This window comes from Diplodia corticola (genome assembly GCF_001883845.1).
Source record: "Diplodia corticola strain CBS 112549 chromosome Unknown scaffold108, whole genome shotgun sequence".
Taxonomy (NCBI): Eukaryota; Fungi; Ascomycota; class Dothideomycetes; order Botryosphaeriales; family Botryosphaeriaceae; genus Diplodia; species Diplodia corticola.
The window spans coordinates 1,651-16,254 of NW_017971587.1; the positions used below are offsets into that span (position 1 = coordinate 1,651).

Consider the following 14,604-nt stretch of genomic DNA (forward strand, 5'->3'; position numbering starts at 1 on the left):
TGGATCGACCTTCCTTCGCGCATCTCCTACCCCATTGGCAACCCCCGTGATCAACACATTGCTCTCTCCTCTTGGTTTCCCGCAGCTGAGAAGACGCATCTCGACGATGGGCCGACGACGGGCCGACTGCCGAACATTCCAACCTTGTGGGCGCGCATCGGTCAGCGAGGGCTTGGAGTGGTGAAAGGACCGTATAGGTGACGCACTGCCGGAACCACCCGCCTGGTCTCTGTACCGACGGAGCGATGCCGACGAAGGAGCACGACGAATCGGGAAAGAATGGCCTTTTCCCAGAAGCGCCTGACTGATCCGCTGCTGCTCAGCCGCAGCAAGCGTGGAGCCGTATCCCGTCCGTTCCGCTCTCCACTGCCCTTCTTCCTCCGATACCTTTTCAGTTAGCACGTTTCAAAAGCATCGTCTTCCTCCTTTGGGCGGCTGCAACCCCCCGCCATCTCCGGTGCCGAGGGGGGCCACATCAGCACAACCGTATCACCTTGATAGATGGAAAGATAAGAAACGCAGCGAGCAGTTGACGCGGAGAGACGAAAAAGACGCGCGTTAGAGGTTGACATGGGCAACGTGTCGCGGGATCAACCGTCATCTAAAGAAAACCCGTCAGAGTCCTATTCAGGACCGGCAAGCGTTGGTCCGAGCGAGCCGGGGAAGCAAGGCGCAACGTTTCAGAAATCGACGCACCGAGATACATGTTTCATCCGTCAACGCCAATCTTGTGACAATGGTTGACGTGCCTCTGTCTACATTGAGAGGCCCACGGTCTGTCATGTTCTTGATGAGCTTGCCATCACTCGGACTCGGTTGATTATCGCCGAATTAATCGAGAGGCTGCAGACGAGCTGGCCCGTCGCTCATGCACTTGGAATCATGGAACGCCATCTGTGTGAGCATTTCAAATCCCTCTCTTCTGATTGTACCGTTGATGTGCGGACTACGAGACAAAAAAGGGTCGTGGAGGGGTGGGAAAAGGGGCTGTGACACTCATCTGCTCCTATCAACGATACGGCCATCTCCCGTTGAAGTGATCAGCACAACCATCCGAACCACTTGGTCGAGGACAACGGCGTGAGCCAGCAACAGCGAGGAGGCAGACAACCCGATCGAAGATGGCTTGCATCCCTGCCGAGACCTGCTGTAGCGCTTGCAGGTAGAGCTACCACCGCAGAGAAGTCTCCACTCGAGGCTACGGCATACAGAGTACGGGCCACCGTCACGAGATCGCTGCCTGTCCGAGCTTAACAGAGTCGACGGCCAATCACAAAAAACCCTATGACCCCTTCATCCAGAGCGTACTTGGCGGCATCAAATGTCATTGGACGAATGCCTTGTTATATCGCAGGATTTTCGGTAGTGGATGCGTGCAGAAACACGCTCCACTCTGCGATCGACATCAATCCCAGGAGAGACCCGATGCCCACACGGCGCCTCCGCACAATCTAGGCTCACAGCGTCGCGGTGGTGCAACCATAAGCCAAATATGCACATTGATGGCCAAGAAAAAAGGGCTGTAAGGCAAAGGAAAAGCAACGTGCTGAAGAAGATGCTGTGTGCGCCAACCTCCTGAGGAAGGAATAGGCTGTCGTTTGCACTACAGAAGCCATCATTGGAATGCCGAGGCCGTTCCACTGCGCGTGAGAAATGGTCGATGGAACATTCTTCAGTAACTGTTGTGGGCTGCATTTTAGCCGGTAGGCATGACCATCATCATCCTTTTCACAAACCCCTTGATTGACCATGTGGCATCCTACCCTGTTCTATCGGCGAATTTTCCATGGGCATTTGGTCTCAAGAAGTGAGGTCTGGATGCTTACCGTCTTTGTTAAGGCGCGTACCTTGGCACCGCGTGAACCTTAATGCTGACAGGCACGCCACTTTGGCCGTTAACGGCGCACGGAGAAGCCGTTAGCGCCCTGTCAGTTCGGCTGGTAGCGAGGAGTCCTATTAGCGGACAGACATGCTGCAACTTCGGTAGGGCTGGTGGAAGCCGCGGTAGCAGCCGTTACATCGCCTCACGGGCCTGCCGTCACTCGACGTCTTGTTGAACCGCGGAAGCCAGCCAAGGGGGGGGTGACGTGGGGACCGCGTGCAGCACTGAGGAAATCCGCCATTATTGTCAACGGCCGTCGCCGAATCCAGGCTAAAGTCTTTCGGTATGGTCCGTGGGTAATGCCTAGATTCGGGCACAGGCAACGTGCATCTGGATGGTGTACCGGCCAAAAACCGTGTGGCTCTCAGAATGCGGAGCCAACGCCACCACGCCGCTTAGCACTGGCTTAGCAGTCCTGCAAACATTCCTTTCGAAGCATTCGTGTGCGGTGCAACACGGGCGCAAGTCTATCGCGGGGCGGGCCAGTCCGAGTGACCTTGTGAGAATCGCCACATTGGAGGTAGTTGAGACGTCTCGATGTCGTGCGGCGTGGCTGGTGGTGTTCATGCTGCGCTGGCCCGCGATTTGGGCTAGCGTGGTGAATTGCGCAAGGTTGTCTCGTCGCCCTCGTCAGTGTGGAATCGCCGTCTCCCTGCCGCTGTCAAGATCAAGACGAGGCAAACGCCGTCGTCATGCGCTCCATGATTGCCTGAAAAATCTGGGTCAGGCTCTCCACCCCGTGGTCAGGTACGCGCCGCTTGGCGCTGGCTCATCTTTGCTCAGGGAATCAGGCAGCGACAATGGCGCATCGTGCCAACGGCATCGGCGTTGGACCAAGTCGATAATTGCGCGCAGTGGCTTCGAAGGTGGTTGTCAAGCGACGGCGGGCCATTCTCGGCGCCTTTTGGCTCTCCTGCGGATCTGTACGACAAGTCGGCACGCCAATCCGTGTCTTTCTTGAATATTCAGGGTCCGCATATGCCCCGCCGAAGCGATCAGGTTGCGAACGATGCTGCGGTAATTGCTTTTCCCGCCTTCCGCACGTAGCGCGGAGGGCGCACGCCCCTCGAAGCCAGCAACATGGCGCGCCGTGGTTCTTTTTAGTCGGACGCACAAATGCAGTTTCTTCCTGATTTTGTCGTCGTGCCTCATACCCTGGGCGCGATGCAAGGAATGGATCGTCAAAAGGAAAGCCAGAATCGCAAGAGCCCCGCCGGTGCGACCGTGGCATCTGCTCCTCGTGGTTGGTGATTGATCCGATGTAGTGCTCACTGGCTTGACCGGTCCCATGCCAAACGTGCGTCGTTATCGTGATCTGCTCTGGCATCTGATCCTCATGATTTGCCAGCCGGTCGTCTGAGCGGTCTGCTAGGGTGGGCTGCCCCTACAAATGGCAGCCCTGAAGGAAGAGCGGCGGATGGGACTCGTGTCCGGGTCGGGAGCGTTTTTGCCTATAATCTTGCCCTCCCTGGCGCTTGGCCACTCTGGCGGTAAGAAGGCGTTTGCCTCAAGGCCCGCACGAGCAGCGTTGCGCGATTGTGCCGACGCACGAGACAATGACCTGCAGCAGGCGGCTGGCATCGGAGGCTTTCAGCTGGGGACGGTCAGCCAGCAATCTGCAACGGACGTCAGCGAGATCATCTGCCACGATGCGGCTGGCCTTGGGCGCGAGATGCGCCGGAAATCGAGAGCCAGTCGCGTCGGGGCGAGTGGCCGTGGATTGTCGACGGGGCCGCCAGATGCGGCGGCGGCGGCATTGGTTCGACGGCGTCGCGATATGGCGCCTGCCGAACAAGCTCTGGCGTGCCGCTGGTCAGCTAGCCGGCTCTGGGTCGAGGGCGGGCCGTGGCAACGCAATTGGCGACGTGGTGTTGCACGGCGAGGCGGGCAGGGACCGGGGCCTGAGCGGGCTGTGAACGTGCTCGGCGAAGGCTGTGGATGGCGGCGCGGGTGGCACAAAGACATTCGCGCACTGCAGGCGGCGGCCAAAGTAGTAAGGCTCTCGCGCTGCGATCATGCGCTGGAGCTGGATCTGGGGCGTTGTGCCGTCAGCATGCGGGCCGGGAGCATGGCGTGTTGCCGGGAGATTGACACGAGGGGCTTTGGGCTAAGACGGTGGCAGTTGACTCGCAGCGCGCTGATCATCCCCGCGCCGGCAGCCGGTGCGCCTCGTCTGCAGCCCGTCACGTTTCCACGCGGTGGACCGGCCGTCGCGAGCAAAGTCATCCGACACCCGAGGCCCCGGCGAGAGGCTCCACGGCGATCAAACCCGCAGCAGCGCCCGCCCGCGGCTGGCACGCGCGAGAATAGCCGAGCGAGCGAGCGAGCGAGCGAGCGAGCGGTGCGACTCGGGCATTATTATTGTTCGATAGCGGCGCGGGCGACGAGCTGGCAGCGACGGCGGGCGCAGGCGGCTCAGGGCGTGGCGGCTCAGCAGGGCGTGGCGGCGTGGCGGCAGGGCGGCAGGGCGGCAGGGCGGCATGGTGGCATGCAACGGTGACGCGCGGGGGTGGTGTCGCAGCGGCGGAGGTGGACGGGTGGACATGGGAAGCGGAGAGTTGAGCCGCCTGTTCGCGGCGGCTTGGCTTGGCCTAGCTTGGCCTAGTGCCGACTCTGCGGCAGGGGCGGCGGGCACCTTCGCTTCGCCGCGCAGCAGTTTCAGAGTGCCAGCATGGCCGACTCCTCGTCGCGGCTGGCAGCCGACTCCGTCGACTATTCTCCGAGTGCCCGATCGAGCAGCCTCCTGAAACGGCATCCGTTTCGGGGCGCTCCCAAGCGGCGAGTGCACGATGCCCGGCCAGCGCGCCAGTGCCGGCCGTCTGCCGGCCAAGCTTCTGCCCTATGGGCGTGCGCGCAGCGCTCGGCTTCTGCTACAGTGGAGAGAGGCAGCGCGCCGTTCCAGAATGCTGCAGCCAAGGCGCCTGTCCGTCTGATGGCCATCGTGGGCGACGCAGGCGGAGCGATCACTCTGGCCGCGCCATATACTTACAGCCGCCGCCCTGCCTGCCTTCCCCTACCTTGGCCCTGTCACTCTTTTGGCTCCCTCCGCACCCTCGCTCGTTTTCCGGTTTCCTCCTGGAGCACTGCTACCCGCTCGCGCCGGCTGCGACCACGGTACCTTGCTCTGTACATTCCTTTGATCGCCACGTTCTACAGCAGCGCAGAGCCCAAGTCTAGTGAGCCCTCCCTTGCGTCTGCGGCTCGTCGGCGTCACCGTCTCCAGCCAGGCGCCAGGCGTGCCGCCTGCACGGCTCCCTGGAAGGGTCCGGCAGTCATCATGCAACCCAGCGTGCTAACTCGTTGCGCGCCCAGCCTAGACGGGAGCGTTAAAAATGGAATTCAATGCACAACCCCAGTACGTCGCCCACCCCACGCCGCCAACACCACTGACGTTGTATAAAGATATCGTCCATCGCTTGGTGCGCCCGATATTTTCGTCCAGGATCCCTCGCGCCCCGGCCCGCAGATGATGTATTCGTATGGCAATGCTTCCGTGCAACCGCAACCGCAATCCACCCACACCTCGGCCTCCTTTCAGCCAGCCAGCACGTGGCCGCTGCCGCCGCCGGACCTCATGTCCAAGCCCCAGCCGCCCGCCTCCGTGCCCGCCCACCAGCCGCAGAAGTACCACTACCACCAGGCCTCCGAGTGCTACCCTGCCCCCGCCCACCAAGACACGGGTACGTCGCCCGCCAGCACGCTGATATTAATCCTGACGGCCTCCGCAGAATCATGGTGTCAAAAGGCGTGCGAGATGATGGACTATCCTAACATGGATCCAGACATGCCCGACTTCAGCCACCCCTTCATGGCCCACGACGAGGACTCGCCCATCATTGACCTCAGGCAGAACCCCACCATGCGCCAGGACCCCAACACCACCTACCTGCACAACCCGTCCCAGCGCTTCTCGGGCGCCTCCTTCTCCACCACGAGCACCGGCACCGGCTTCATGCCCGACGTTTCCACGTACGATGACTTTTCGTCCGAGACCGACACCCACTCGTACACAGCGTCTGACTATGACAGCTGGGCCTCGATGGATCCGCCAAACAACCTCCTGTCGCCCCTGACCTCCCCGCAGCGCCACGATCCCGTGCGGACCGTCAGCCGCGGCGGCGCCTCGCCCGGCCCTCACCCCCACCAGCACCCGGCCGTCCGCTCCTCGCCCTACACCCTGGACAGCGACCGCGCCAAGAGATGGTCCACCGGCATGACCGGCGCCCCCACCTCCACCCCGGCTCTCGCCGTCCATCAGGTCCAGGACCGCTTCGCCAACTACGGCCAGCGCCTGAATCCGCATCCCCAGCAGTCCATGCCCGGCTTCGCCCCGAGCACCATGAGCATGCACCGCCCGCAGTCCCAATACGTGCTTTCCTCGCAGCCGCATCCGCTGCCTTCGACTCAGGGGCCTCTGTTCTCCCCTCCCCACCAGCGCTACCAATTGGAGGCCCCCCGCCCCGTCCCGTCCCAGGGCATGTATGGCCTGCTCCAGAGCAATGACCACCAGCACCACGGCTGCTCCGCCCACTTCGCCGACTTCTCCGAGCAGCCCAATCTGTACGCATCCCTGCAGCAGGATCCCTGCGACCCCCCGGAGTCGGACTTTCATCCGGCGGATCCCGACATGATGCCCAAGGAGCAGGAATTGCGCTTCGAGGGCGATCTCTACACGCCCCGCTGGGTCCGTGGCCACGGCAACAAGCGCGAGGGCTGGTGTGGACTGTGCAAGCCGGGCAGGTGGCTCGTGCTGAAGAATAGCGCTTATTGGTACGACAAGTCGTTCACGCATGGCGTCAGTGCGAACACGGGCGCCGCCTTCCAGGGTCCGCAGGATACTCGTCGCACAGAGGGCAACTTGGACGTGTGGGAAGGCTTGTGCGGCAGCTGCGGCGACTGGGTAGCGCTTGTCAGCAGCAAGAAGAAAGGCACCACCTGGTTCAGGCACGCTTACAAGGTAAGGGATCCTGCCCATGTCCTCTGGCAACGACCCCGGTATCCAGCCCTTTAATACCCACCATCGAGCTCTACCCCCTTTACGCTCCGTGTCTACGCCTCCTATTGCCACTGCGGATCAACAGTCTGCTGCAGTCTTGAATTGTTCACTGATACGTTTCCCGTAGTGTCACACTCATCCCAAGGCAAAAGATGGTCCCAAGCGTCGCCGCGAAACGTCCTCTCAGCAGACGGCTCGCAATACCAACAGCAATCGGCCTTCGACTGCCATCTCGCTATCGTCATCGTCGCGCCCCAACAGCAGCAGTCACCCCCAGCAGGCCACTCCGTCGATCAAGCCGGAGCAGTCCGTTGGCGACTCGGCGGCATACGGCGTCTCGACGCCCGCCAGTGACTCGACGCCTTCCCCCCGGGGTGGGCGTGGGCCAATGCTGTCGCAACAACAGCCAATGCATCAGCAACCGCATCAAACGCCGCAGCATTCATACATGAACCATCTAGTCCATGTTCCAGGGCCGCACCACCAGCAACACGACAGCGTTGTCAGCAGCTCGATAAAAGGCTTTGGAGCGGGCAACTGGGCTGGCATGATCTGACCATGATGTAGATGTCTTTCGTCGACGGCCTCAAGCTGTTTGTAAGGTGTCGTGTTTATGTTGCCGTGTAGGATGAAGAACACTGTTCTTACTTCTATTTGTGGGTGGTCCTTTACTTCAGTTTCCCTCCTTGTCCTGTTCCATTCTTATCCGATACCCCTTCGATGTCGCGATAAATGGGTGGCATGGCGGTCTTTTACATATATCCCTTTTTTTCCCCCCCGAGTTATGGCGCTTGGATGAGTTCTGGTGGGACATGCATTCATCTGGATTTAGGCATTGGCTTGTTTCTGTATCTCACGTTTTTGGTTTCTATCTCTGTTTGCTGTGCTGCTGTTCTTTCCCGACTGTCGCTATCGAAGTCATTTTCCAAGGGTATCATCTTTATTTGGACTTCCTCTAATCACGAAGTTACGACAGTAGGTAGTAGCTAGGTAGAGGATTGCATAGCTCCGGCGTGTTTTCGGCACTTGAGAGCTTTGTTTAGCACATGCTTTGACGTGTGTAGGCGAGAAGCGTCAAAAAGGGAATATCAGCGGTGTTTTTGTCATGTTCCGTCTACGCGTCATTGCTCAATTCTTCAGTCCGGTTGGACGCCACCAAGGCTGCCTGCAGCAATCTCGAAATACAGACAGGAGGCCAAAGCCTCGCTTCGATGCTGAAAAGCGTCTACAACACGGACCAAACTGATCCAATGACGATTCTCCGCCGGTGAAGAGGCAGCCTTCTCGTCGGGACTGGCACACCCGACACCGCATTGATGGGGTTCTCTTAAGATCTGCCCATAGCTATAACAAGGCCGGGCTGAGACAGGCTAACGCCACAACGGAGCTCTTTCCAACTCCTCTGTTCGAGGAGCGACTCCCTAGTCCCGCCTTTCTCCAACCCCCCACTCACCCACCCACCCGCACAGCCTCCCTGACCGGGGCGGTGCGAGTAATGCTGTCCGTGCCGCCGGCTGTCACCGTCGTCCAGCTCAGCCACAATTGCCCTTATTCATCCCAGCTCCACTGTGGTGGAAGAACCCACTCCAACCCGGTCCGCCTCCACCCATCCACCTTCTACGTCCAGTAAGAGCATCCGCGCGCGCGTACCCAGCATGCGGGTACCGGGGAGTAGGCCTGGCGGGGCTTGCGCCGGACCTGCACAGGTACGATACTTGCGGCGTCATTGTCTGACGATCAGCACCCGTTCCCGCGCGCCCATCGCCACCCCCGGTCGCCGTCTCCACCAATGCTCCGTGCTATATACTAAGGTACAGAACACGTCGTTTTTTGCTCCTTCTTCTCGGTCGTGATCAAGGATGGCCTGTACTGACTCGTACCCCTTGTTACAGGCGGGTATTGAAGCCTTTTTGGATTGTCCATCCGTCTCAGGCGCCTCATCAGGGCCACGCATGTAACGACACATGCTTATTCCGTCGGATTTGACGAGTCGTGCAGCCGCCACCCTCGTCATCTTCTCAGTCCAACTCCCCTGGTTTCTGATGTGCAGATTCTCATTCCCGACCCGGCCAGCTTCACCCGGGATGGACGCGAAACGGCCGAGAGGCTGGGTCCGAAGACCGCCTGCGTCACACCCCTTTCTCTGGAGCTTGCCGGGCGGTGGTAAAGGGCCAACTTTAGCAACAATATCAACTCCCTATTCTTGGACACGAAGTTGAATGGGGGCATCTCGTCTACTGATTCTGAACGCAGTAACCCCAACACCAATACGCCTATCCCATCTTCATCCGAACGGTTAGTTCCAGCACCGTCGGTTTCATCCCTGTGTCCCGTACTCCTACCCGTCAAAACCATGGGTTGTGGGTTCCGACGTACGCCGCTCCGGCGTTCGCGCAAAAGCCGAGGGCCACCAATGTTGCGTCTCTACGTTGCTCGGTTTTGGATCCGCCATGGTCGATGCCTACCGGTGCCACGTGCTAGCAATAGAGTGATCCGGCCCTTGATGGGCTCTATACAAAGCGTAGTATGTATAGAAGGGAATCGCCTAAACCTAAACTGGTAATTTTTAATCAAGCAGTATATTCCATCCCCAACACCCCGAACAGAACAGTCCATGACAAATTCTGCAGCAGCAAGAGCCGAGACGTCGCAAACACCACAACGTGCTAGGGTTTTAGCTTGTAGGTTGCAGTGTATGGCCTTTAAGCGTCTCGATGCCTTGAGAGTATGCCTGCTTAGGCAGACGAATCCTTTGGATGGTAAGGGAGCATAACCCCGGTACTTTCGATACTATTACTAGGCGTGCGAAATACATGACGCTTATTTCCAATCTATCCTCCTTTGTTACCTCAACCATATCTACCCTGCAGGGATTGCAAGGCACATAGCCGGGTCTCGTATAACCAAGCGGCTCTCCGGCCAATCAGGTTTTTTTCTGGACTGCATGGTTGAGGTTTGGAGCGGATAAGAAAACCAATGTGCGGGGGAAAAAAGGGAGGGAAAAAAATTCGACCTACCACGTAAAGGACCTAAATTCTCCTTCTCTTTAGGAGACCAGAAAAAAATCTAAAAATATAAGTCTTAATAAAATGCCTCAAGCCCTTGCCCTATTCAGTGCGATCTAGCGCTAAACTTGTGACTGAATTAACAACGAAGCTTTGGGGCATACTTGATTCAGGCCCGGATCGGCTCTTCTTCTAGTACTCTACAACGGTATATGCTTTAAACTGTTACTTACTAAAACCTCAAATTGTCGGGTAGTAGCAGTCGTGTGTTTCCACTTTCGGCCCTCCGCTTACTGGCTCGAGTGGTGGCGTGCCTGCCGACGCGTAGCTGGGGTGTTACGTTCGTCGTTGTCAGCCGGAGAAGATTAGGATTCCATATTAGGCTTAGCGTTAGCTAATTCTACTCTTTAATTGGCTGACTAGAAAAGTCGTCGGGTAATCTCGCATTAGTAATATAATTTTCCGCCGCCAATCCCTATCCCGCCACCTACCTAGTCCAACACAAGGACTTAGGGCGAAGAATGGCTCATACAGGGCGGAAAAACAGCTCACTCAACCGCCTCCGCCAGCAAGCGGCGCCAACTTTCCGACAAAAGAGTCAACAAGGTCGACAAAAATTTCAGCACCAACGCCAGGGCGTTCACCCCAAACCCACGGTTCAAGTTCACGCAGCTTGGAATCATGAGGGTTGCGAGTCAACGAAACGGTTGGGCCTCATTGAACATACAATATGCGAAGAGATGGACCCCTACAGAAGGGATATTTAAGAGTCTCGAATCGCAATCCATCTTTTGCCTACACAGCTCCGAGGAAAGACGAAGAAGCCCTTCGGGAGGTAGGCAGCCGCCATGAGACTTTCCATTTTCCTCTCGGGCCTCTGTGCCCTCCTCGCCACGGCTTCCCCAGTCCAGCGCAACATAGCGCGGGTGCAGGGCGAGACCTACACTCCCCACCCGGAAGATCGCTGGCCCAGCCCCTTCCCCGGGCTCCCTACTCATCCCTCTGATGCCAAAACTCCGTCTTCCGAGTCCGCTCTCTCTACTCCGGCTCCCACGCCTCATGTCGCCAGGATGTTGATACCTGATTATTACTGGCATGCTCCATCTCCCACCTTCGAGAAGCGCATCGCCCCCGGAGTTCCCACCCTTCAGAGTCTCCAGAAGGACATCAGGAACAGCATCGCAAACGCGACCGCCCCGACTCCCACCCCGGCCTCGAACGCAGGCGGCGACAACAACAACAACAACGACGGCAGCAACACCGACAAGGGCAACACCGACACCACCACCACCACCACCGGCAACAACAACAACAACCCCGCCTCCACCCCCACCCCCAACCCCGCCTCCCGCCAATCCAAGCACCCCAACGGCCAGCACCCCCAGCAGCCCGCCCCGCCCACCCCCGAGCAGAGCGGCGGCAGCACCGTGGCGGGGTCCACCATCGCCGCGTGCCGCATCACCGACAGCACCGTGGTCAACAGCACGCTGGCCAACTGCACGCTGTCGGACGCGACCGTGGTGGGCGCGACGCTGGCCAACAGCAGCGTCGGCGACGGCGCGACCGTGTCGGGCGGCGTCGTCGTGGACGCCAAGATTGCGGGGAAGTCGTCAGCATCTCCTAACAACGGCAGCGGCGGCAACGGTGGCGATGGCAATGGCAACGGTAATGGCGGTAATGGTAATGGAAATGGAAATGGTAATGGCAACAGCTACGGCGGCAGCAACAACAACATCGACGAGTCGAGCAACGTGTCGAACAGCACCGTGGACCGCAGCAGCGTGCTGGACGGCAGCGTCGTGGCCGACTCGACGCTCGAGCAGACGCAGGTGCGCGACGCGAGCACCGTGGGCAACTCGGCGCTGCAGGGGAGCGAGGTGCGGCAGGGCAGCACCGTGGTCGACAGCCGCATCGCCGACACGTACATCGCGGCGGACAACAACAACAACAACGGCAACGGCGGCGGCGGCCAGAGCGGCCAGAGCGGTGGGCCCGTCACGACGGCGCTTTCGAAGAGGGGTTGGTACGACGACGACGACATGTTTGGGTGGTCGCCGCCTCTCGTGAAGGGGAACCCCGGCACGGCGCTTGCGAAGAGGGGGGATGGCACGGCGCTTTCGAAGAGGGGGGATGGCAAGGCGAATCCGTGGCTGTGGCTCTGTGTGCCCTTTATGATTTTTTGTTCGATCGGTGGCGCGATAGGGCGTACTGTTGATCAAAACAGTGAAGATCCCTTGGAACATTAGGGAAGGAACACTTCTACATACCACGAGCAAAGCCCTCGTCATCGCAAAAAGCATATAAAAACCCCAAAAAAAAATTAAAAATGACATTTTGTCTCTCGCTTCTTCCTCTGACCTTTTTTTTTTTTTTTTAGTATTGCTTCCCCCTGTGTATGTGTGTGTGTGAGATGAAAAACAACCCTTCTACTACAGTTCCTTCTTGCCCTCCTTTGCCAATGCACCGCTGGACGCCGCGGCGGCGGCGGCGGCGGCTTCCAGCTTCGCCTTCTCCTTCTGCTTCTTCTCGCGCCTGTTGATGGCCGCCTCGGCGCCGATGCCGCCAAAGACCAGCCCGACGCCCAGCCACTGCATGCCTTGGATGCTGTGGCCGAACCAGACGACCGAAAGCACCATCGTCAACATCTTGCGCGTGACGGTGACAGTGACCAGCAAGAGCGATGAGAAGTGCGACAAAGTGTAGACTGCAACAACGAAAAGAACTTGGTCAGTACGAGAGGAAGAAAAAAAAAACCTCCCCCCAAGCCCTGCCAAATGGGCATGTGGAACGGAGGGAGGGGATTTTGATGAGAGAGAGAGAGAGAGAGAGAGAGGAGAACTCACAAATAAACACTTGACCCACGGCCCCGCACGCGGCGAACGAGAGCACATCCCAGCCCACCTGCGGGTAGCGCGTCACGAAGCCCAGCGCCTCCTGCAGCTCGCCGCCGTCGGCCGCCGACAGGCCCACGAAGGCGCCGACGGGGGTCTGGGCGACGTACGGCGAGAGCAGCAGGTAGGCGGCGGTCAGGGCCGTCGCCATGATGTTCTGGGCGCACATCATCTGCGGGCCGGAAAAGGGCCTGAAGGCGGTGAAGATGTGGTCCTGGGTCGAGTTGGTGAGGCCGTCGAACAGCAGGTTGATGCCGAGCAGCAGCAGGCCCCACGTCGTGTTGTCGCCGACGGACGAGCTGCTGTTGTGCCTGCCCGCCTTCTTGGCCGTCGACGGGTGGTGCAGGGTGAAGACGGCGACGCCCAGCGTGACCAGCGCGACGACGGCGTACTTGTACAGCGGGTAGCGCTTGCGGAAGACGGTCAGGTGCAGGAACATGACGGGCAGCAGCTTGCAGCTCTTGGCCAGGATGAAGGTCACGTAGTCGATGTACTTGAGGCTGGCGTAGCCGAACGGCGACGCCAGCGACGACGTCACGGCCACCAGCGCCAGCGGGAAGAAGATGCGGCGCGACGGGAAGATGGCCGGGATGGGCCCGCCCTTGGGCTTGGACGAGAGCAGGTACACGTAGCCCGTCAGCGCCGCGAACGCCGACTGCACCGTGTTCAGGAAGACCGAGTACGTGAAGGTTTCGGGCGCTGCGGGCGGGCCGTAGCGCGTCGTGGTGATGCGCTCCTGGAGGAGCGCCCAGGACAGGCTGGTGGTGGGCATCTCAGACGTCAGCGCTGCTGGGCTGTAACATGGCCTGACCTGACCCACGGTGGTCCTTACAATGAAGCGTATATGCCGGCGACGCAGACGACCAGCTCGGCCACGCCGGCTTGCTTCTGCGCCGGCGCGGGTGCCGGGCTCGGCTTTGCGCTGCCATTTGCTAGGCTGCCGTTCGCATGCTTTGCGTCGTGCGGGGCGGCGGCGCCATTGCTTGCGGGCTGCGCGGACTTGTTACGCGCCATGTCGCGTGTCTATTTGCAGGGGCTGCAGCGGAGGTGTGACGATCGGAAACGTGTGCGTTGCGTGAGGGCTGTGGTCGCAGCCAAGGATGCGCGCGCGCCCTTTCTCGGATCCGGTGGGGCGGGCACAAGAGCGGCAGGGCGAGTGTCGAACTGGACGTAAGGAGCGTGAGGCGGGATGGGATGGGCTAGCGGACAGTTGTCGTCATGGCGTTGGGAAACGAGAGGAGGGCGCGTTAAAAAGCATGGCTCTAATTGCAAGTGGATGTCGATAGGTGGCATCAAGGTCCCTGGCCTAGCTGGCCAAGCTTCTGCCGATCTCCGCGCCGTCTTCAGCCGCAACGCCCGCAACGCCCGCAACGCCCCACCAACAGCCCGGAGCTTAATTAAAATAGACTGCATGCCTCAGGCAACCTCTGACCTCATCACACCCGCCCCTCAGCCCCGACGTCAGCACCGTCCAACGCCAGCTTCCATCTACCCCGTTACATTGAAACCGCCCCTGGCCCCGTCGTTCGGATGCTGGTCGCCAGAAGACACCGTGCACCTTCTGCTTTTGGAATTCCGTCGTACTTCCGTTTTGGGAAATCCTGTGCCACTGATTCTTTGTGCATCGACGACTCGAGGACCAAGTGATGAATATTTGTATCCAGCCATGTCCTAGATACATGCTGGAATTATCAATACTATCCGTCCAATTCCAATCATCCCTTTCAAGCTCATGTAACTCATGGACAGTATTGTACCAAGTCCAACCTCCTGATACCCAACCCGTCGGAACAAGTTAGATGCATCTTGTGAAGGTTAGTCCGCGTGACT

The 14,604-nt window shown here is 59.3% G+C and overlaps 3 protein-coding genes across 3 annotated transcripts; 2 read left to right on the forward strand and 1 right to left on the reverse strand.

The window, feature by feature from the left end:
* Window positions 1-5,214: 5,214 nt before the first annotated feature.
* On the forward strand, window positions 5,215-7,434 carry BKCO1_1080001 (uncharacterized protein; the record flags this gene model as incomplete). Its single annotated transcript, XM_020270234.1, has 4 exons — window positions 5,215-5,237; window positions 5,285-5,562; window positions 5,611-6,839; window positions 7,006-7,434. The coding sequence occupies 4 exons, from the start codon at window positions 5,215-5,217 to the stop codon at window positions 7,432-7,434; spliced, it is 1,959 nt and encodes a 652-aa protein (XP_020125108.1).
* A 3,297-nt stretch (window positions 7,435-10,731) lies between these two features.
* Window positions 10,732-12,129, forward strand: BKCO1_1080002 (uncharacterized protein; the record flags this gene model as incomplete). Its single annotated transcript, XM_020270240.1, has 1 exon — window positions 10,732-12,129. The coding sequence occupies one exon, from the start codon at window positions 10,732-10,734 to the stop codon at window positions 12,127-12,129; it is 1,398 nt and encodes a 465-aa protein (XP_020125106.1).
* Window positions 12,130-12,312: 183 nt separating this feature from the next.
* BKCO1_1080003 (udp-glc gal endoplasmic reticulum nucleotide sugar transporter) lies at window positions 12,313-13,788 on the reverse strand (the record flags this gene model as incomplete). The annotated part of the gene is made up of 3 exons (XM_020270241.1): window positions 12,313-12,587; window positions 12,727-13,532; window positions 13,607-13,788. The coding sequence occupies 3 exons, from the start codon at window positions 13,786-13,788 to the stop codon at window positions 12,313-12,315; spliced, it is 1,263 nt and encodes a 420-aa protein (XP_020125107.1).
* Between the last annotated feature and the right edge of the window lie 816 nt (window positions 13,789-14,604).